General features: G+C 37.9%; 1 protein-coding gene across 1 annotated transcript in view; it reads left to right on the top strand.

Annotated features, from left to right (window-relative positions):
- LOC124279808 (ribosomal protein S6 kinase alpha-1-like) overlaps window positions 1-20,260 on the top strand; it is a 61,847-nt gene extending 41,587 nt beyond the window's left edge. The window contains exons 12-21 of the mRNA XM_046715688.1: window positions 4,111-4,241; window positions 4,640-4,690; window positions 5,106-5,180; window positions 6,118-6,207; window positions 6,554-6,712; window positions 7,307-7,468; window positions 8,173-8,249; window positions 8,898-9,015; window positions 9,925-10,059; window positions 10,526-20,260. Of these exons, the coding sequence (XP_046571644.1) occupies window positions 4,111-4,241; window positions 4,640-4,690; window positions 5,106-5,180; window positions 6,118-6,207; window positions 6,554-6,712; window positions 7,307-7,468; window positions 8,173-8,249; window positions 8,898-9,015; window positions 9,925-10,059; window positions 10,526-10,651 (1,124 nt within the window). The 3' untranslated portion in view covers window positions 10,652-20,260. The remainder of the gene's footprint in view (window positions 1-4,110; window positions 4,242-4,639; window positions 4,691-5,105; window positions 5,181-6,117; window positions 6,208-6,553; window positions 6,713-7,306; window positions 7,469-8,172; window positions 8,250-8,897; window positions 9,016-9,924; window positions 10,060-10,525) is intronic.
- Window positions 20,261-23,239: the final 2,979 nt, after the last annotated feature.

Genomic DNA, 23,239 nt, shown 5'->3' with positions numbered 1-23,239 from the left:
TCTCTATTCACAGTTCAAGACTTACGTCACAAGTGACAACTATATATCAGTGAACGAAAGCAAGCCTCATTACAGTCCAGTTAACCTGAACATTCATGATTAGACTGCCTTTCTTCAAGATAGAGACCTCCCCTGTCAAGTTAAGACGAGGGATCGGGCAGTCAGGCGATTTTACATAAAGTTCAACGAGGACAGACACACCTGGTTGTGAACCTACATCGCCAAGGACTTCGCAGCTTAATTACCTGCTGGACGAAAGATACAAGTGGATCTAAATCCACAGCAAGCTTGTGACTACAGCTGAATTTCATCAGTTTAATTAACACAACTAGATGGTTAGTAAACCTACTAAACTTCTGTTTGGAGAATAAACGAAATTTCACCAACCTGGGGATATGAATATAGTGCTCCAACACCTCACAAGTGAGGTTTATGAACACGCCTGATGACATACTTGGACCCCATGATAATGATGATTCTATCAAGATGGCCAGCAAGAGCACTGTAAATTTATCTCCACCAAACCAAACAGGAGTAAAAATGCAACAGATTATTTCCTCTATCATCAACTTACATGAGAGAAGTCTCATGTACTATATCTCCATTTGGATCAGAACTGTCATACTACTAATGCATATGCGGATGGACCTATTCCGGACCCTCCATGAGCTTAATACTCATGATATTATAGCTTAACTTCTACAATTGTTCCACACAAAATGTGGTTTGAAATATTGGAGGGTTTATTTCTGAGATCCGATATGGTGGTTGCAAACCATTATCTGAGAGATATCACCACCCAGGACGCTCCTCAGGTATACACCAATTCGATCCCATGGTCCTCAAGACAACAGCTGACAGTTCCTCGGAGAAGATAAGTCAATCTAACAGATTTTTACTTATCTTATAACAATACTAAATAGCTTCATGCTATATATAATTTACTTAAGTTCCTTTTATCATCACAGTACCATGATTATTACATCATACAATATATAAGTTAACAACTCACAGAGTTTGTTATTATATATATTTACCTTAAGTTATTCATATCTTAAGAGTAATATTATGGTTACATGATAAATGCATCAGCTAACAAACTCTACAGAGTTTTGGCTATTTTATACATAGCTTAAGTTAATTAAGCTAACAAACTCTAATGGAGTTTACTATTATATAGGTAACTTAAGCTAATTATACCTTAAGCATAGTACTATACTCATATTATTAAAATATATTGGCTAACAAACTCTAAGGAGTTTTGCTATTATATAGGTAGCTTAAGCTTATTCATATCTTAAGCTTAGTACTATGTTTATATCATATAAGTAGATTAGCTAACAAACTCTAAAGAGTTTTTGCTATTTGGCTTAAGTATCATCATATTTCTAAGCAATATGGTTATATTATAACATGTATTAGCTAACAAACTCTCTACAGAGTTTTAGCTATTATATATGTAACTTAAGCTTATTCATATCTTAAGCTTAGTACTATGTTTATATCATATAGGTATATTAGCTATCAAAACTCTAAAAGAGGGTTTGCTATTATATATTTCGCTTAAGTTTCATCATATTTTAAGCTTTATAGTTACATTATAACATGTATTAGGTAACAAACTCTACGGAGTTCTTGCTATTATATATGTAGCTTAAGTTTTCCTTCATAAGCTCAATACTAGGTTTATATCATAGCTAACAAACTCTAAAGGGTTGTTTTCGCTATTATACAATTAGCTTAAGTTTTCATCATATCTTAAGCAGTATGGTTATTATAAAGCAGTATTAGCTAACAAAACCTCGAACGGAGTTTTGTTATTATATATATATAGCTTAAGTTTCATCATAACTTAAGCTCAGTACTATAAGCTTAGTACTATGGTTACACTATAAACATATTAGCTAATAAACTCTACAGAGTTTTTGGCTATTATATATGTAGCTTAAGTTAATAATATCTTAAGCACAATACTATACTCATATTGTAAAATATATTAGCTAACAAACTCTAACGGAGTTCTGCTAATATATATGTTGCTTAAGTTCATTATATCTTAAGCACACTACTATACTCATATTGTAAAATATATTAGCTAACAAACTCTCTACGGAGTTTTGCTATTATATATGTAGCTTAAGTTAATTATATCTTAAGCACACTACTATACCTCATATTGTAAAAAATATATTAGCTAACAAAACCCCACAGAGTTTTGCTATATATATGTAGCTTAGGTTAATTATATCTTAAGCTCAGTACTATACTAATATTATAAATATATATTAGCTAACAAACTCTACAGAGTTTGGCTATTATATATGTAGCTTAAGTTAATTATAGCTTAAGCACAGTACTATACTCATATTATAAAAATATATTAGCTAACAAACTCTACAGAGTTTGGCTATTATATATGTAGCTTAAGTTAATTATAGCTTAAGCACAGTACTATACTCATATTATAAAAATATATTAGCTAACAAACTCTACAGAGTTTTGCTATTATATATGTAGCTAAAGCTTATTCATATCTTAAGCTCAGCATTATATCTATATCATATAAGTATATTAACCAACAAACTCTAAAGAGTTTGCTATTATATAATTAGCTTAAGTTTAATCATATCTTAAGCTTAGTACTATGTTATATCTTAAAAGTATTTTAGCTAACAAACTCTAAGGAGTTTATACTAAGATATTAACAAGCTTAAGTCTATTAGTCTTAAGCATTGTATTAATGTTATATATACTTTTATCATAATAAGTACATGGTAATAACCTTTATATGGCAGCTGATAAGTTAGCAGCAGGAATTCATCAATTCAGTGCCTTTTATGAAGTTCCCATAGGGTTATTACAATCATCACAGTTCAAATCACTAATTATTAAAAATCCAAAGTATTAGATATTCCCACTCCTGTCCGTGAGGATGCTACAAGCAAAGAGCATGAGTCAGGATAAGGAAAATATTTGGAGTAAAATTGATATTTTATACTTATCCTGACTCATGAGGTCAGCCCTCCCATCCTCCCAAATAACACTTTGGATTTCCTGTAAATTCAAAATGTTGGGCTCAGTATATGAGGAGAGAGTGAGGCACATGGGTAGAGGTGGCGCCCTCGTTCCCGCGCTTGTGGAAAGGAGGTAACTCGTGGTGAATACTAATTAGTGATTTTAAATTGAAGGGAGCTTCAATTAGGGAGATACAAGTGTTCCACTATGTTCGCAAGAAGAAGAAGACAAGCAAAAAGAGCATGAGTCAGGATAAGTATAAAATATCAATTTTACTCCAAAAATTACATTTTTATTTGTTTTTTATGAAAATCATTTCTTGAACTCTCATTATGTGTCATCTCACAACCTGAACATTCATCTAGGAAATAAACAGGAGTTACTTCCCCTATCGACTTGACCTTGACATTGACATTTCATGGCAATGTTACAGTAAAGAGCAATATTGTGATTAAAAAGGCTGAGAATAGGTAAGAATTGAACAAATCTCTTTTGTATATCTAAAGAATATGTGCATTGCAACAAGTGTGTCTATTCATTACTGATACATTGATAATATGTCCACAAAAAACTCTTCTTAACTAATCAAAACTGTGCTGTTGTAAATTCAAATGTAATTTAGGCGAGTTATTTTGTTTGACGTCAAAATTGGTGAACAAACAAGAACCACACCTTGTTGACTTCCACTAAGATAGACTTAGGACAAGTCAGAACCTATCCTAGTATTTGTCCTACGTTAGGATATCCTAGCTGGGATACTTTTCGAGAATAAGGTAGGACACCTATCCCAGACCCTAGGATAAAGTTAGGATATCCTAGGGCTAGGATCCTTTCGAGAATAGGGGCCCAGAACTACATTCTTTTCTACTGGTGACAGTATACTCATTGATGACAAGTTATTGAATACAGTGATCAGAGTTATGTTCCAGTTCAAGTTAGATCCTTCTACTGTTTTCAAGCAGGGTATTATTTTCATTTGGCCTGACATATGATGTCATTACTTGAAGTAGTGTCAGATTGATAAGATGTTAAGAGCAGCTTTGATTTTGGTATGTTGGAGTGTTGAGACATATCTATCTATGATGTTTGTTGCAGATTCCCCTGGCATTCCCCCCAGTGCTACTGCTCATGAACTGTTCCGTGGATTTAGTTTTGTAGCCCCTGCTTTACTCGATGAGAACATCAAACCAAACAATCCTCTAGATAATCAGAAAAATTTAGCAAAGGTAGGTGCCTCTTCATATTTGACTGGTAAACTGTACGTTCAGCACTGAAAGAGCAGTGGGATGCCATGTGCTTAAAACATTGTCTAATTGCATTGGTTAACCATGTGGCTACCATTCAGGGCCCCACATTATTACATTGAGTCCATTCTTGATGTCTTCTACAGTGACACTGCTGAAATAGTCCCAGAAAAACACACTGGCTCAAACAGGCAGGTTTACATTATATCATGATGTTAACGTAATATTATTAGAACTTATATTTTGTTGTTTATATTGGAAGGCACATGCATGTCATGTCAGTGCTTTGCGATAAGATTGCACTGTATAATGTGGAAAATGTAATGCCTTCTGCATTTTTGAGGTACTGCACTTCACACACACACACATTTGTGTTTCAGTTACCGGGTGTGAAGAGCTGCAAGTTTTCAGATGAATATGAACTGAAAGAAGTAAGTTATGAGGTCTTGAATGAGGTCTTCCTGTCATGTCTCTCAGAGTGAATTAGGCATCAAGGTTCTTGTTTTACAATGTACTTGGGTATTTTTTATAAAATCTTTATTTTTCAATCAGTTACGACAGATATTATATTAATACCACTTGTGACATGGATGAGTCAGATGTCTGGGTCACATTGAATGAAATTTGCTCAGGAAATGACTTGTAAATACTGGATAGTTTCATTCAGGAAGTGTTGTATGTACATAAAGAGACTTCATATTTAACAACCTAAAATTTGCAACAAGTTGTCTCATGCACTTGGATTATGTTGGAGGCATTACAAAACAAACCACAGGATTGGGTTTCTATGTGTCATTGTTGCAGCCAGTTTGTGTGAATTTTCTAATGATACACTTTTCATTTCAGGATATTGGCATTGGCTCTTATTCAGTGTGTAAACGATGTGTGCATAAAATGACTGGGAACAGCTACGCAGTCAAAGTAAGTGTTGCAGATAGTCCTTTTCATTGGCCCCAATGAGGTCCCATAGCAGAATTGGTCAGTGCAGATTATTGTCAGTGAAATAGGGTAGTGAGCTAGGTTGATGGCATGTCATGATGCTCGGATGATGTTCATAGTTGCTCATATGTTCAGTCACTGATTTGATTGGTCCAGACTTGATCATTTACTGGCCGAGTGATGTAGCTGGATACACTAAACAACAATTACTCCAACCCTTTGTACTTTGGTGCCACAAAGGAATGCTCGAAATATGAACCTCTGGTTTGTCTGTCCCAAATCGTTACATTCCAGCCATTGTGGTGTGTGGAATAAGTTCGAATAACACTGACTTTGTCAGAAGAAATATTCACTTGTTTGTCTTTTATGCTACATTATATTGAATAGTTTGTGTATTACTTAAGAAAACAAACTTGTTCTTCGAAAGGATTGTATGACAGTTACTGGGGTTGGGGAGGGAACCTGGGCCATGTTCCTCAAAACGATCGTAGAGCCAAGATGGTCGTAACTTCCATACTTTAACATGGACTTACGACTGCCGTAGCGCTACAATCGCCTTGAGGAACGGGGCACTGGTTCTCTGGTTGGATGGGTCCTTCTCAGGACCCGGGACGCCATGGGACCTCTTGAACCCTCAGTCATTTGATATAGTGTGGTTACACTGCGAGTTGCAGAAGTTTGTGTTTCTTTCTGACTATACGCTAATTCCTTCTGACTATACACTCCTTCTCACTGAATAATATAGATATTCAGTCAGTTTCAGTGTATACATGTTGAGATGGTTTTATATGTCTCTCTGAATTGTTTTTGGAGTCTGGTAGTTAATACAGAGTAGTCTTAACAATGAAATGAATGTTGTATGTGTATGTTTCGCTGTTCATCTAGACTGCATATGTTATTGTTTGTGTTGTATTGGCAGATCATGGACAAGGAGAAGAGGGATCCTTCAGAAGAAGTAGAGATTCTGCTGCGGTTTGGGCACCATGCTAATATCATAACACTACGAGATGTAAGTGTTGTCTTCTACACTGAATCAGGAGCAAGGGGTTAGGTCTCTTGTTAGGCCTTGCCTGGAATCACACTCTCCTTTGATATGGCTTTGAATCAAAGTCAGCTATTAAAAGGCCTTGTGTGTTAGTATGCATTGAAAAGGCCTGGAAACCAAGTTTGCTTTGGAAATCCCTTGTTTGTGGATATGCATTGAAAAGGATTTGAAGCAGAGTCTGCTTTGAAAAGGCATTGAATGAACCTTAATACTTTGAGTGAACTATGTCATCATGCGAAAAGGGAAAGTTGCCTTTTCCCTGTGTGATAGTTCTCCCTGAAGTACTTTAAAACTTGAAATTTGTGTTTAGGTTTTCGACAATGGTACCAAGGTGTACATGGTGACAGAGCTAATGAGAGGAGGTGAACTACTTGACAAGATTCTACGTCAGAAATTCTTCTCTGAACGCGAAGCCAGTGCTGTGTTACAGATTGTTGCAAAAACTGTGGAATATCTTCACAAGAATGGAGTGAGTCTCGCACTACTTGTTGTGGATATCTGCATGTTACATATGATCACTACATGTTGAATTAGTCTTTGTTGCAGCAAGTGGGAAACATAGTCTTTAGTATTGCATGCAGAGTTAGGTGATTTACATGTTTTGCTGGGCAACCTGGTAGTTGTGGGTCTATATTAATGCCTTAAGGCCTTTGGGAGCCTGGTTGTGATTATATTTCTAGCTTTGTCACCACCATACCCATCCTTATGGGTGTTACCAATGTGGTAAACGTCTTAGACCAGCATTACTTTAGGCTTTTCCTCCTACATCAAGTTACATGCTGTGGTAAAACTGAATTACTGTTCAAAGCATTATTAACAAAACTTGCTTCCTCTTTCACACACTCACTCATTCTCTGTGCATTCGGGGGCGTAATGGCTCTCTACTTACCTGTTTTGTCCAAAGAACTGAATACATTGGGGATTACATGGTTCTATAATGATGTTGCTGTTGGATAATGTCTGATGATGACATGGATTGTAGCCCAGGCTATCAACAACACTTGGTTGCCAAGAAGAAACTGGTTTAAGACATACACCTGCAGGCATAAATTTCCTGTTATAGGTTGTCCATCGAGATTTGAAGCCTTCCAACATTTTGTATGCTGATGATACCGGATCTCCAGAGAGCCTGAGGATATGTGACTTTGGCTTTGCAAAACAGTTGCGTGCTGAAAATGGATTGCTCATGACACCATGCTACACTGCCAACTTTGTGGCACCAGAGGTAACACACATGTCTCCATGGAATTATTTTTCCAAATTGCAACTTACAGGACACCAGGTCAGACCTCCCTTCTTCCTCGTTGGGTGTGAGGTGAAAACTAGACTTACTCTTGGCCACATCAAATGTTATTAAAACTTTCCAAATGGGATTTCACAAGGTTCCTGATTGTATAGTTATGACTGAAATAGGAGCTTTGTAGTGGTAGGAGGACTTGGGTAATCTTGTGATTAAAGCATTTGCTCATCATGCCCAAGACATGAGTCTAATGTGTGAAGCCCATTTCTGGTGTTCCATGCCATAATATTGCTGGAATATTAGAAAGCAGTGTAAAACTCTACTCACTCACTGGTAACTTGTATATCACTAGGCTTTTTAGAGCAAACTTAAAATACCTCAGAATTTATTAAAATCCATCAGGTTCACTGAGTTAATTGATGCATGTGGTATCCCAGTTATGTCTATCGATGATCAGGGTTTCATCTACTGGGTTGTCTGGTCCTGATTCGAATAATTCCAAGTCTTCTCGGGACGATATCCCTACTGAAGATTAGGCCCTGAGACTGCCATTCTCATCATAAAGCCTTACGTATAAGCGGTTGCAGATCTCACTGTGCTGAGTTCTGATTGTGATACAGCTGCAATATTGCCGAATACATGAAGCATCATATTGAAGTTGTCTGAGGGATCATTCCATACTGTTTCAGGTTTTGAAGCGACAAGGCTATGATGCTGCATGTGATATCTGGAGTCTTGGTGTCCTGCTGTACACCATGCTGGCAGGGTGAGTCTAGATCTTATCATTGGAGAATTGTGAAGTTTAACATTTGAGCAGGTTATAGGGAGAAATGATCTACATAATGATGGAAGAGAATGGAATATTATTGCATGTGTTTTGACCATTGATGCATCAACAACATACAAGGATCGATTGTTAAGTTCTGAATCTTACACAGAAGGTAACAGACTCTTGTTTAAACAGTTCGCAGTAAAATGGCAAGATTGTGACAAAATTAAGTAGATCATGTTGTCCGAATTTTGATCGGTGGCGTTCATATCTCTGTTGTCTTGAGTGTTTACTCACCGTATCATTTTCTCAATATGCTGCTGCTCCGTGAAGATTTGGGTTAGAATTCTTCTTCAGTAACCCAAGTGACTAACGGGATCGGGTGGGCAGGCTTGCCGACTTGGTTGACACATGTCATCGTATCCCAATTGCGTAGATCGATGTTCATGCTGTTTGATCACTGGTCCAGACTCGATTATTTACAAACTGCCGCCATATAGCTGGAATACTGCTGAGTGCGGCATAAAACTAAACTCGCTCACCCCACTTACTTTTTCCAAAAGGTTTTTGTAATAAATGCCACAATTACAATTTCAGAAATAGTTTTACAACATGTTTTTATTAGTGGATGTTTTCAATTTTCAGACACACGCCATTTGCCAATGGCCCAAACGACACACCAAATGACATTTTAGCACGGATAGGAGAAGGAAAGTTCACATTATCAGGTGGAAACTGGGATTCTGTGTCAGCTCCTGCTAAGGTAAGCTTCATTTATGTTATGTTAAACCAATATGTATTGTTCGGATGTCTTATCAGAAGGTTTACTAAACCATCCATGCTAAAACATTGACCAAAGTCAATCTCATTTACAATGGGTCCTAGGATAAACATTTGAATTGAAGAGACTGCATACTGCAATACTTCCTTGTCCTCCAACATACTTTCTAGAATGTTCTTTTGTTCAGTTTTAAATGAAATCGGACAAATTATTTTTCAATGTATATTTTGGAATGGATGTCACCAGTTTTAACCAAGTGCTGCTTTCTGATTAGTTAATGTTGACTTGTTGTTTGTCATTTCATTAGTTGGTCAAGTTTGCGGGAGGGTGTGATGATATGAGCTGTAATAGGATGTCCTCAGATCTTTGTTTAGTTGTAGGGAGAACTATGATCTGATTTTGAAGAGCCTGATAATCACACTTTGCTTGCTCATGAAACTTTGTGCGTAGATCAATGTAGCAGTTAATGATTGCTGTAATCAAAGAGAAAATATGATATTAAATCTACACAGACAAATCGTGTGAATCAGGTCTGTACTGTGTCCAGTGACATCATCGAGATTAGCAAGTTTGTGGATTACATAATCATAGTATTCTTTCAGAATGTCTGCTTCTTTTAGGAATTTTTCGGGCCAACATGTTTTAAGGGACCATTAATAATTTATGGCAGGAGGGGGGGGTGATGTGACCCCCCACCCCCACGTGTACAAAATTTTTGAACACAAACGCACGCACGCACACACACACACACACACACACTGCCCAGAACAAAATGGGTCAACCTGTCATCAATTCTAACATTTCCTCCTGCAGCAGACTGACATGCAGTGATATATCTGAGAACCTGTCCGGTGGTGTCAAACATTTACTTGTGATCTTTTCGTATTGCAGGATCTGGTTCAACGCATGCTGCACATCGACCCTCATCGACGACTCACTGCCACACAGGTGCTCAACAACCTTTGGATAGCACAACGAGACAGCTTACCGAACTTCAGACTCACAATTCAAGATGCACAGTTGAAGGTATGGGACCATCTCTGCTTCATTTGACGGGGTAACTTAGGTGTCGGGTCACAATTACTTTCGAGCGGTTAGACATGGGTTAGGCCCACTGTATTTTTCACTATCTTCTGTAAAAATCTTAATGCTTTACCTAAATGACTTGTCTGTTAGAGCTGTGGACCAGTTTGATATGAGTGGTGTCTACCCCTGATATCCTGACAAGTACAAGGTTACTTCATGCAGGAGTGATATTTGAATGGACCCACAGTCAACTCATGAAATGATGTGTCAACTGACTTTGGTCCTCAAAGGGTTTCTGGAAAAGGATTGGTTCACCATTACCTGTTCGTAAGAAGTGACTAGATAGATCAGGTGGTTAGGTTCAGTGATGTAATGGATTAGGTTCCATTGTACATGGAGCATTTACAGCTTGATTGTTTACAGGCCGCGATAATGTGACTGAAATATTAAAATTATGTCTTTTCAGGGAGCAGTGGCAGCCACATTCAAAGCATTGAGCAATGCCCCGAAACCTGTGCTAGAACCAGTTGGTGCCTCCCGCTTGGCTCAGCGTAGGGGAAAGAACAAACCTAAGAGTTCAACGGCGGTATAACCTCCATAACCCCACACCATGGAGCACATTCATCAGTATAAGTCACTATACAACGTAGTCAGGTGGAGAATGGGCAGGCCAGCCAACCAACTGGAGCAGGCAGTGGGCAGTAGGCGTAGAATTACATTGGTCCGATACAGTTGAACAGCTACTTGACTTGAGTTACACAGGCTGTTGTTTGACACGCAGACATAGCCCTGCCCACTTGGCTGCCTGTATAAGGTCACAGTTCTCTCCCTTGACAAATTCTTCCATTCAGACTTCTTTACAGAACTAATATATATATGAGTGCTTTGAAGTATTTATTTTCAGATGTTGTTAGATGATGTATTCCTGAGAACTAACTGAATGAAGCCAGTATCTCCATAATGGGAGAAGTTATTTTCTCCGATGTGTGCTAATGCCATTTGACCCTATCCATGTTAGATGTGTTCTGAGCTATGTAGGAGTTTTGTGAGAGACAGGATCCAGTTGACCTGTCATTGCATCATCCGTGAGAACCCGAAACTGTGATGAAGAACTCTGCTGAGTAGAGTAGAGATTCGTGTCTGAACTGACCAAGTTTGTCATCTCACCAATCATCGGAGGAATCACCATAGTAACAATATCTACTAATACAATGACAAATTGGTGTGATACAAGTTAGCATTCTAGAGGACTTGGTTCTACAGATGATATAGTGGGTGGCGTCTTGAGAATGTGTTTTTAGAATTGGGCATCTGTGAGACAGCGCTCGGTTTCACAGAGAAGCTAGTGGGTGTGGAATTTGGCTTCTGGGAGAAATAGCTCCTTTTCACAGATGAACTTGAGTATGGCTTGAGAATGTGGTTCTAACATGCGGCTTCTCCTGTGAGACTGGGCTCTGTTCCACAGATGAGCTAGTGGGTTGCATCTTGAGAATGTGGTTGTAGACTTGGACTTCTGTGAGACTGAGCTCTGTTCCACAGATGAGCTGGTGGGTTAGAATTGGGCTTCTGTGAGACTGAGCTCTGTTCCACTGATGAGCCGGTGGGTTAGAATTGGGCTTCTGTGAGACTGAGCTTTGTTCCACAGATGAGCTGGTGGGTATAGAATTGGGCTTCTGTGAGGCTGAGCTCTGTTACACAGATGACTTAATGGGTGGGGCATATGTCTGTCAGCAGTGCTCCAGTCAACATGGATAACAGTATATCAGGTCAACGTTAAGACCTTGTGTTTGATGAAAGGTGGTGAAATGTAGTAAATTTTACATATCAGACTTATCATTTTGTTGACAATGTAACCATGGTAACCCATGTACATCACATCGGATGTGTTATACGGCTGAATAAAAATTATTGGTTCTCAGGCACTCTCCCATCCTTAAAACATCTAAGCATTTGCATTTATTTCTATTTCTTTGTAAATACCAAGGGTAACACCCCTATAAGAACAGATTGATGGTCAGCACCAGTTATTAGCTCTCATCATGTGAGGTCCTGATGCTCAGTGTTCGTGGCATTTCTTCATGGGGCATCACCACCATCCTCTGTAAATATAATTCCATGTCGCCAGTTCACTGATGATTGTCAACTTCATGTCAATGAAATTTGTTCATATGATTATGGTGCACTTTCTGCGGCCAGAAATGCCAGTGCCAATGCCAGTCATAGAAAACAACTGTGAAAATAAGAACTTTCATTATTTTTATTAATTAATGACTGTCCAATACATGTCTGACTTAGACATTATTTGTTTGACATTTATGAGCTGTTGATAATGAATACAATGTATCTGATTGAGCTACACTGTTGCCCCACTCTTTTTTTAGAATGACTGCTGGAGAACCAATTATTTTCATTTTTTAAGCCTAATTTGATGTAGAATTGCATGAACCGTAAGACCTCTTAGGACCAGGTTTGTGTCAATATCATCCACTGCCAAATGGCAGCCATTTTTCTTCAAACTGTGATGAAAATACTAATCAAACTGACATGCCCACACAAATGCATAATCCATTTATATAACAAGGACACCAGCCAGATGAAACATGCACTAAAATATTTTGCCGATGGTGAACTTTTGTTTTGTTTTTGCGTAGACATGACTACAGTCATTATTATCGATACTTTACAATAGCCCCTTGCTTCACATTTCCATGAAGTGTTTGTCATTATCAGACTTGTACATAGGCTGTACATTAATAAGCATATGTTGTTAACAAAACTATGTAACCATCTGCATATATGAATAAAATCAAATAATTTCTTATTTACCATATACTTCCTATAACTTTATGTTATATCTGGTCATATACCTGTAGTTGTTAGAGCAGGTCACGACACTCTAGATTGTTCATTGGTTACGACGTTGCTGAACTGAAAGTACTGTTAAGTGTGGTGTAGACGTGAAGATACGTATCGTTCAAGGGTTACATGCAACAAAGTCATTCCCATAAGACCATAAGGTATTTCATTATTGCCTCCATTTTGCTGTTTTGTCAAACCACCATGTTCTTGAGACTAAGAATACTGTATTTGAATGTTTATGATATTAAGTCATGTGCTTGTCTGTAGGTGCTCATTGTAGTTGTTAGACTTTTTACAATTAAAGACAACATGGAAGAGAGTTTTCAATATGTACCAAGCAGAATACTTTTACAAACAAGCAGGATTGTTACACTAATAATACTGCCATGGATTCAATTTCCCATCCTTTATGCCATCTATAGTTGAGCCATGTAGACCACAGAGGACGTTTTGGGACAATGTAGCCAGATGTAATCATTCAGCTAGATTTACATTTCTGAGATTGCTTTCACATATCAAATGTGGAATGCTGCATAAAAGCTGGATTGTGGGGTTCGATTCTCTACATGGGTATGTTGTGGGAAGCATTTCTGGTGCTCCCTGCCACCTTATTGTGATCATTGGGGCGGCGCTGGGGTAGCCTAGTGGTTCGCTCGGCAAGCCAAAGGTCTGGGTTCGATTCCCCACATGGGTACAACGTGTGATGCCGATTTCTGGTGTCCCCCCGCAGTGATATTGCTGGAATATTGCTAAAAGCAGCGTAAAACCGTATTCAGTCAGTCAGTATTGTGATCATTATGCTTAATATGGTGTAAAACAAGACTCACTGGGTTTTGGAAATCACGTCAAGCAGCATAGTCCCAGCCAAAGTTTGTAAGGCGTATCCCTGGTAACTAATGTTTAGTAACTGTGAGCATTATTACAAGTAAGTTACCTTAAACTGATATTGCTCTGCTTCATGTTTACTTTCCTCTTCAGTCCCTGTGACTGGATCCATGAATCTTTAATGAGAAATCAGTAAACATGTTGAGAGATTTTAGATGAACTTCAATATGGCAGGAATTGTGATGACATAAATTTGGGCTAATCTACTGCCTTCATTGGAACAGTTCATCTGAGCTTTGAGATTAATCCAAACTTTGACAACTTGCAAATTGGGACAACTGCTGTCATCGAAAGTGCATTTCAGCCATAGCTACGTCATATTGTTATTTGTTCTTTTGACAGGTGTGTTGATGTTGCCACCTAGACCATTCCTCTTTGAGAACCTTTTTCTAAATTTATAAGAAAGAGTTTTGCTCGTTATCTCTCCTCTTTGAAAACGCATTGTGTGTGTTGTGTAAGACACTTGGTTTGGAAGTAGTACCATGTAGTTTGTGACTTGCAAACTATTGTCACCAAGAAAAACCTGAATACTTGACCACAATCACAGACCAACATTTTTTAATTTTTTTGTCTTGAAAATTTGTATGTTAGTCGAGCTATTTTATTGAACATATCTGCAATTAGCATTGAGCTTTCAACATTTGAAATTTTGTCCCTTATGAATGCAATTAAAATTGTGAATAGCTGTCTTTACTAGAATCTAGAATTGTTTTTCTTCAGAGTTAATGTGAAGTAGGTTCTTGTGTGAATTACAACCACTGATAATAAGAGAGATCAGAGAGAGTGTGTGGGAAGACCAATTCTCTGTGTATATGCCCCAGAACCAAAATGCCATGGACTGTTCCATACACAGTGGCTAGTTTGTCTGACGTAGACTTACTTTCATACAGGCAATTTTTGGGCCAATTTGTTTTTATTTATTGATCAAAGATGCTTCTGCAGTTTTCACTCTCTGTGCATGAAATACTGGCTTTCTCTGAAGATTTAGAGAGTTATTTCCACAAAGTCTTTTGTACAAAGAACAAGGGACACAACTCCTGATTCTATTTTTCACTGCATCAACTGGGATTGATATATTTGGCCAAACTGAATGTGAAATTGTGTATTGTATTCATGATGTCTATGATATTATTAAACAACTGATCACAAAACATTTGTGTCTTGTCGGAAGAGAAGTACGAGAGAACTCAGATCCCCTTTTGATTAAAAATTGGGTCAACAGACTGATGCTCCAACAAATAAAAACAATTGCCTTACATAACGTTATTACATCTGACTTGTTATGCGCCGTTCACTCACAGCTCTCTTCAGATTTCTCTTTTCTCGAAAATACGCCAGGTTGTAAAGCTGAGTTCATGGCTTTGTTATGAAGTTTAATCTGTTGCTATGTCTTTAATAACAATCGCCAAACAGTATGTGAGGCTTTGTGATGTAAATCAAATACAGATGTCATATGGCCTCTGCGAAGGAAATGCGAACTGTCTACCATTATAATAGTGCTTTATCTACCCATAATTGTGTTTACTTAATGTATATACATTATTGATAATTACTCAGATTTTTTAAAACCGTTATCAGTGTGATAAGGATTATTGTCTTAGAAGACAAAAATTATTGTTATCCTGTTTTCTTTGTGTTTTGTGTTAATGTTGTTTTTGTGTTAATGCCCCATTCTGTTACATGTATATGAATATTTAGTTCTGCCTTGGATACGCTGTGTTAGTTTAAGGATGCTGAAACTACTTGGCAGGCGGGTGATGTAGTTGTATTGAATAATAATGATGATGATAAAACAAAATGCTTCCTCCGTTACACACAGATAAAACAAGTTAGGAGATCTGATAATCCGAAATGGCAAAGTGCTGGCTTAGCAGTGCTATGCTGTTTGGTATGTGGCTTTTGTTTTGTTGTGATTTTGTTTCATGAAAGAAACAGGGTATTTATCCACAATTGGCCGAAAAGTCTGTCCTCAAGCCTTATTGGAAGAGATTTTAATCAATGTTGACAGTATTATAAGTTTTTGCTTAGCTTTAAGGTTGATGTAACATATAAAATGGCTTATAGTTAATCATGAATTTCTACTTTAAATTACAGAAGCTTAATGTGCCCTACATGTATATGCACTTTTTTTCTTTCTATTTAACATGGAAATGTCTCTGCTGTTCTGCCTATGTTCCTTACAGTATTTGGGTTGCATGGGTGGTGCTGTCATCTGAGTTCCTCCAATTGCTGTGCAGTGTTGTCGTGGGTTTCAATCCTGGTTCACCCCTATTCTGTGTTTTTCAGTCTCATGCTTGTGGATATCTTCAAAGTGGTTAAAGTGTGAGACCTGGATGTCATCAGGCTTTTGTCTGACATTAAGCTGACATGATGTTATTAGATTGAAATACTGTTCAAAACCGAGTTTAATACAAACTCACAACGTGTATAATCATGGCAGAACCATCTGTTACCATTGTTTACAAATGCTCTGTTTGATCTGAGTGGCCTGTTTATTTGGCATGTGTTTATGTATGTTGTACTATTCACGTTGCATCCACCCACTGATTGTAAGGTTTAACCAGCTGATCTCATTTCTTGTGTGTCTATCTTCTCTTGCCTCTGGTGCAATGCTGTTCAAGTTTCAACGGAAGTTGTTGATCATCATTGTCCTCCCACTCCGCTCAAGGACTTGAGATATGCTGGCATTGGATAACATTTTTTCTTTATGATTTCACCATCCATTTTACTTTAACATTATTGATAATTTTATTTCGGAGACTGGGGAAAAAATAACCCAAAAGAAAAAACATAAACTTTCAAACTGTAACGGTGGCAATGAAGTGGTTTTTTTTCCTCATTTACTCATAAAGTTCTTTAACAGTTTCAAACAATTTGATTTATTTTAGTAGGTGATAAATGAGATCTATTATAGGAAGGCGGTTTCAATATCACAATTTTTTTATACTGACATTATCTTATACTTGTTTAAAGCAACATCCTAACCGTCTACTAAAACTTGACAGAGACTTGTTGTTTCAAGTCTTCCAATCTTGTAGGTCGTTTCAGTTGTGCTCATAATGGCATGTGCAGTGTGTTGCATAATCCTGTACTGGCAAAAGTTACACCAGAGTACGGAGAGTTGGCTTGGTAACCATTAACCTGTTTCGTACATTTCCAATGAATTAAGGCTGTCCAGTGACTATTTGTTAGTATTTATGATAATTGTTTTTTCAAGTGTCTTTTGTGAAGAGCACGAAAAGTAACATGGATGTCAAGATGAATGGTTGTAAGTATTTTGCTTGCAGTCCATCTCTATTTCATCCAGGGTACTGTGTCCTATTTCCATCTTAATAAATACCCTGGACCTATATGCTACCTTTTGGACTTCATCACCATTTTCTCTCAGCACAGAGTTTTTCTCGCTTGTGAGAGTCATTGAAGTGTCAGCTGTTATGTACCTTTCACTATTTGAATCCAGCTCATAACTATTCTATAATAGCATATGGGTATACAATATTCATTATGGAGATACAGTACCCTTGATAATTGAGGAGGTCTGCAACCCAGTGGTGAGGTAATCTGTGTGTGTGTGTGTGGTTGTCATTCTCCAAGAGGATATACTGATTACCAGTAACAATGTTGATTGTCTTAATTGATAGTGTTTAGCAAAATGGTATCAGCTTGGTAACTGTTGTTATCCAGAAGAAACAGGGTGCACTTCATATTCACCTTTTTGTTCTACGTTGGACCTTCCAGAAATTGATTTGGAAGTATTGTGAAAAGGCTGAAAGGCACATATTTTTCTTTTCTTCCTGAAACATTTCACCCGTCGTTGTCAGCCCGGACATAATCTCAGTGGTAGGAGACAGTGATGAGTGTGTTGAAATCTTTGATTTCATGCTCAAAGACATTTGTCAATGATTTTGTTGAGTTTTATAAAAAATTGTTTTGATGTGCGTTTGATTGGATCCAAATTTTAAAAATATTTTTCAAATGTTTCACACTAATGAACATGGCTATAAGTTGAGGATTGTACAGATGGACCAAGCACATTATCAAACCTGTCTTCTAGATGTACATTGTTTGGTTGGTTTATTGTCATCGCTTAATTTTGTACAGGGATTACAGGCCACATTCAAGATATATGTTTGCATGCCTGGACCATTAGGATGACAAACAATAGAACTCAAACTCATTTTTTCTTCCCAGGATATTGTTGTCACTGGGACTTGCACATCATATATGCACAAGGGATACACTAACTGAAGGGCATTCTACATGGGAATGTGATCTTGCTGAAAAGAAATACTGAAATATTTTACTTGCCAGATTTTGTGTCCAACATTATTTAAATGGAAGATACTACTGAGCATTTACTGTTACTATATCTTAACACATGACAATAGGTATATCCATATTAGACAAATGAACATGTTCTTGGTACTCAGGCAATTAGTTTGGCATCAGTAATAACCACCCTACATCAGAGTTATTGCTGTTTTGAGAATACGTATAAGGTTTTCTGCAGCATACATTTGTACAATGTTGGAAAGGCAGCCATATCGGTTGAGAAGCAGTTATGGGCTAAAGTTTCTTCATATTGCTGGCTTTTGTCTTTTTTTCTGAATTAATGTCTTTTTAGGGACCATAATTACTTGGTACAATTATTAAAATATTTAAGTTTACACTTGTTTTATTTGTGTTGAGTTTCTGTTTCCTTGCTTTAGGGTCAAGCATACAAGTGCCATGGTAGTATTCCGAACCATGGTTACCCTGTCATAGTTGGTCACAAGGACTCTTACATCAGGGCCATTACAACCCCATCTTCAATGTATGTAAGGTTTGTCTTGCATCTGTTTTATCTGACTTAAGGTCAGGTATGCTGTCAGTATTGTCATAGAACATTTTGCACATTTTGCAAGCCCTGTGGCCTTTTTTCAGCTATGTAGCAGTTCTGTGTTGAGTGACCAAGTGGTTGTGGACAGCTTCTGAGAATGGTGTACACCAACTGAATATGCAAATCTGTGGCTGGACCACAGGGGAATTTGATGTAGTTGTATGGTGTTTGTTGTGACTCTAGGGCTTAACATATTGAACTTCCTCCTCCATTGTTCAGATTGACTAAGGATAGTTGTCACGATTATGCAGAATGTTAAATATCCACACAAATGTTTTGACTTCTAAAGTTATTTTGCTCTGATACCATCCAGACGTCTATATGCAAATTTCATAAGGTTGACATTTTCAAGATTTCTGAAATGCCTGAAATTTAGTCTATGTTGCACAAAAGAAACTGAATTTGTAGACATAAGTGACTGTTTCGCTGCATAGATTGGCATGCTCTTGGACTCCATGGAACCAGTGTTCAGACATATAAGGTCACATTGAATACATAAATTAGCGTTTCTGTAGGACTGATTTCAACATTACAAATATGATTCTGTGGTTTAAAATATTGCATATAAACACATGGCCACTTAGATACACTATTCTGTGTACAAAATAGTGTTTCAGTTTAACTAGGTGTCTGATAGTTTCATAGAATATTATCAACCCTGATTAGGTTGGTATTGAATTATTGTTTCATCTTTAGGTATGATGTGTCAGATTGCATCTAAATACCTTTACATATGTATAAATTATTTTCGAAGCATAAGGCAACATTACCTTTGATAACTGCTCTTACCTCTATATGCAAATATGTATTGATTTGTGCCAGATATGTACATACATATGATCCTGCATAATCTCTTCTGTGTATTTCCCTTCAGATTTGCACAGAGCCTCTATCTGGGAGATGTTTAAGTTGGTGCTGCTTAAACACTTTTTGTTGCGTTAGGCGGAAGAAAACTACAGTTATGCATAGAGTGTTTTGCTCAAAGCCATTATTCCTATTGTTCCAAAGATAAGTCTCCAAGATTTTGGGATATGAGGATATTTTATGGGAAAATAACCTTTTACCTCAAAAATGAGATTGTTTTAGCTACCTATACAAGATGTACAGGTGACTGAATTTATTTGGTTTTCAGATTTGATGACATACCAAAACACCATGGATCGTTGTTCATGATATCAATCACTGGATTTGTCTTGTCCAGATATCGTAATTTAAAGATGCTGTCCAATAGCTGCAATAGTGCTGAGTGCAGCATTGAAAACAATTCTTTCCAGTTGACATTGTCAAGACAGCGCCCTTTGTCAGACTCAGATTTATTTTTCCCAGATTTATGCCTGTAGCGCCAATGTAAACATCACTCAGCGTGTGGTGTGCCTTTTGATCCCACCTTTGGTTGACAATTAGCTTCTCTACATAGTGCTTCATTCCTAGTGCTCAACACAGTGTAAGCCATGTTTCTTGAAGAATGACTAGATTGGTGCTTCTCCCCTTCTTAGGACTGTATGGTTTCCATTAAAAAAAGTGTCTGATACATCTTCATGTATTAAAGACAAGAAATAAATATTCTTGTATATTTAACCTCATGTGTTTGTTCTACTTCATTGTTTCTGTGATTGGCAAGATAAGGAGCTGCTTGTCAATCTGTTATGTGGTTGATTGTATAATGAAAAATCTATACTTAAAGACAAACAAATTGAACAGTTGGGATTCCAGGCAAGAGTCCCCTGCAGTTTGTGCTTTGGTTAGAGATGTTAATGGGCCGTGTTCTCAGGAACAATGGGTGGGGCAAGTATGACGCCTAATGATTGAAAATGGCCAGGGCGATGTTGTTCCAAATGTCAACCAAAGATCGGTCCGACTGAGCTAGTCTTCTTTTCCTGTCATGGACATCTCAATCCAACCATGTTCAGAGAATCAGTTGGCCATGGAAGTACAGCACTGCTACTTAACAAACTCCTTTCCCAGTTGAGTTGGCTGATGATCAAATATGTTTGACTGTACATAGATTTAGAAATGATTATTCCGTTCACGTGTGTAGAATTATGTGCAAAGGCCAGTTTCGTGCTGACGATTTTCCAGATGTGCACGTGAACATAGTAGGGTTATAGGTCGAAGCTTACAATGAAACGTGTTCATGTGCTACTGTAAATTTCAGCCAATGAAAAACAACAGACAGAAATGTGTTATGATATTGTTTCATCCCCAAACGTTTTTTGACATGCGGCATCTCTGACGCCAGGAACTACATGCAACTGGTATGGTGGAAGATGGAACAAAGCAAAGCATTGAGGCACGAGCTCATAACGTTTCAGTCAGTAATTGGATTACTGACTGAGACGTCACTCACAAGTGCACATGACCGTTTTATGAGAGCGAGTAAATTAGTTCAGTTTTATTGTCACATCGGCAGTATTTCAGCCATATGGTAACTGAAACAGGTTAAACATTCACAATACATGAAGTTAAAAATTATAAACCTTTCGACAAAGGACAGTAAAACAACTAAAATGTCACAAATCTAATATTAGCAACACTAGCACATAGCCCTAACAATATTTCATACATAAAGATAATAATCATATACTACCTTGTTGTAATATAATGTGTATGGAATATATATTATCAATTAATTAAATTTCCTTTGAAAAATCAATTAAATGGAAACCAATACTATTAAACGATCCATCATTGGTGTTGATTTCAAATGTTGATCCCTTGTGATGGAAAAGTCAATACAGTCAAGCAGGCCATGGAGGCTCCTAACCTTTTAATGAATATTCATGGGAATATCTGATGTGGCCAATACGACATCTTCTTTAAAAGACCTCTTCAGATCTGGACATCTCAAACAGAAGTAACCAATAGTTGGTTTTATCGCATGTAATTAATACATATCTATTTGGGTCTCCCACTTCTTTTGCATTAGATACTTGATGTAAATTCTAATATCAAGTTTATAATCACTTCAAGGTATCGGAAGTAATGTCGAGTTGTTTTACTATTGAATAATATCTAATAATTCGAAATAACTTTTCACAAACGCCACCATGAATGATGGAGCCGTAGTCAAGTTTAGAAAAGATTATTACCCTGTACACTGGAGGAGGGTCTTCTGGCCCCCATTTCTCGAAACAAACTTAATTCAGTTTGGAAATATTTTATGTGGCCAAGAGGTCAGATGGACTTTTGCATCTGAAATTAACCCCGGGAACTAATGAAGTGTATACTTTATGCAAAACTGGATACAATTGGCTTTGGTTTTTTGAGAATTTAAACACCATTTATGAATTGTATTGTAAGCATAATGGACCCGTGAAGATCCGGGGTAGAATAGGTCTTCGGCAAAATGCGACTATGCTTGTCGTAAGTGGCGACTAACGGGATCGGGTGATCAGGCTCGCTGACTTGGTTGACACATGTCATCGGTTCCAAGTTGCGCAGATCGATGCTCATGCTGTTGATCACTGGATTGTCTGGTCCAGACTCGATTATTTACAGACCGCCGTCATATAGCTGGAACATTGCTGAGTGCGGCGTAAAACTAAACTCACTCACTGTAAGCATAATGGTAATGACCGTTCAGTTGTATGCATGTTTTTACCACAAGTGAGTGAGTTTGGTTTTACGCCGCTTTTAGTAACATTACAGCAATATCAAGGCGAGGGTCACCAGAAATGGGCTACACACACATTGAACCCATGTCGGGACAACGAACCCGGGTCTTCGGGATGACGAGCAAACGCTCAGTAAACAACAGAGGCTTCCCCACCAATGATGGAGGATCCGATCATGGGTTCCAGTATTGTAGGAAAAGGGTCATTTCCACAGTGGACTGATTTGAAATCTATACAGTAGAGCTGAGCAAGATCTTGTGCCAGGATGTGTTTTTCAACCGTCATTATATACTAGGCACATAAAGAAACTGTGCATACAAAAATATAAAATCTAAATTTATCAAACCTGTGTAGACACATAAGGATTAAAACTCAGAGATTAGTGACATGTATCCAACATGCATGCACGTGCCACGTTCCGTGACGTCAGTGGGTTCGTCCTTGAGACGTGCACGTGAATTCCGGGAAAGAGAAACAGAGCAAATGAATGCCACACAATACTGTCACTTTGGAAAGCTCAACCCCTGCCCTTGCGATCGTTCAAAAAATTAAACGGCTATTGAAACGCATAGCATGCCAGGGCTCACGTCTGCACAACGTCATGAGGCCATTGGGATGGTCCGTGGGGGAATGTCTCAACGACAAGTGGCTGCACATTTCCACTGCCACCGGAACAGCATTTCTGCACTGGTGAGACGCTACCAGAACACAAATGACGTCATCGATCGGCCACGTTCTGGACGGCCACGTGTAACAACGCCAAGACAGGACATATTGATAAGGGTGACCCATCTTCGCCACAGGTTTCAGACTGCAGTGATGACTGCCCGAACCATCCCAGGACTTCGCCGTATCCACCCCAACACAGTTCGACAACGTTTACGTCATCACGGGATCAGACCACGACGTCCCGCCATACGGCCTATCCTGACACAACGTCATC

This window comes from Haliotis rubra, unplaced genomic scaffold (genome assembly GCF_003918875.1).
Source record: "Haliotis rubra isolate DU_JTF1 unplaced genomic scaffold, ASM391887v1 Scf257, whole genome shotgun sequence".
Taxonomy (NCBI): Eukaryota; Metazoa; Mollusca; class Gastropoda; order Lepetellida; family Haliotidae; genus Haliotis; species Haliotis rubra.
Note: the sequence above shows the minus strand (reverse complement) of the source record. Positions and strands in the feature narration are given on the sequence as shown.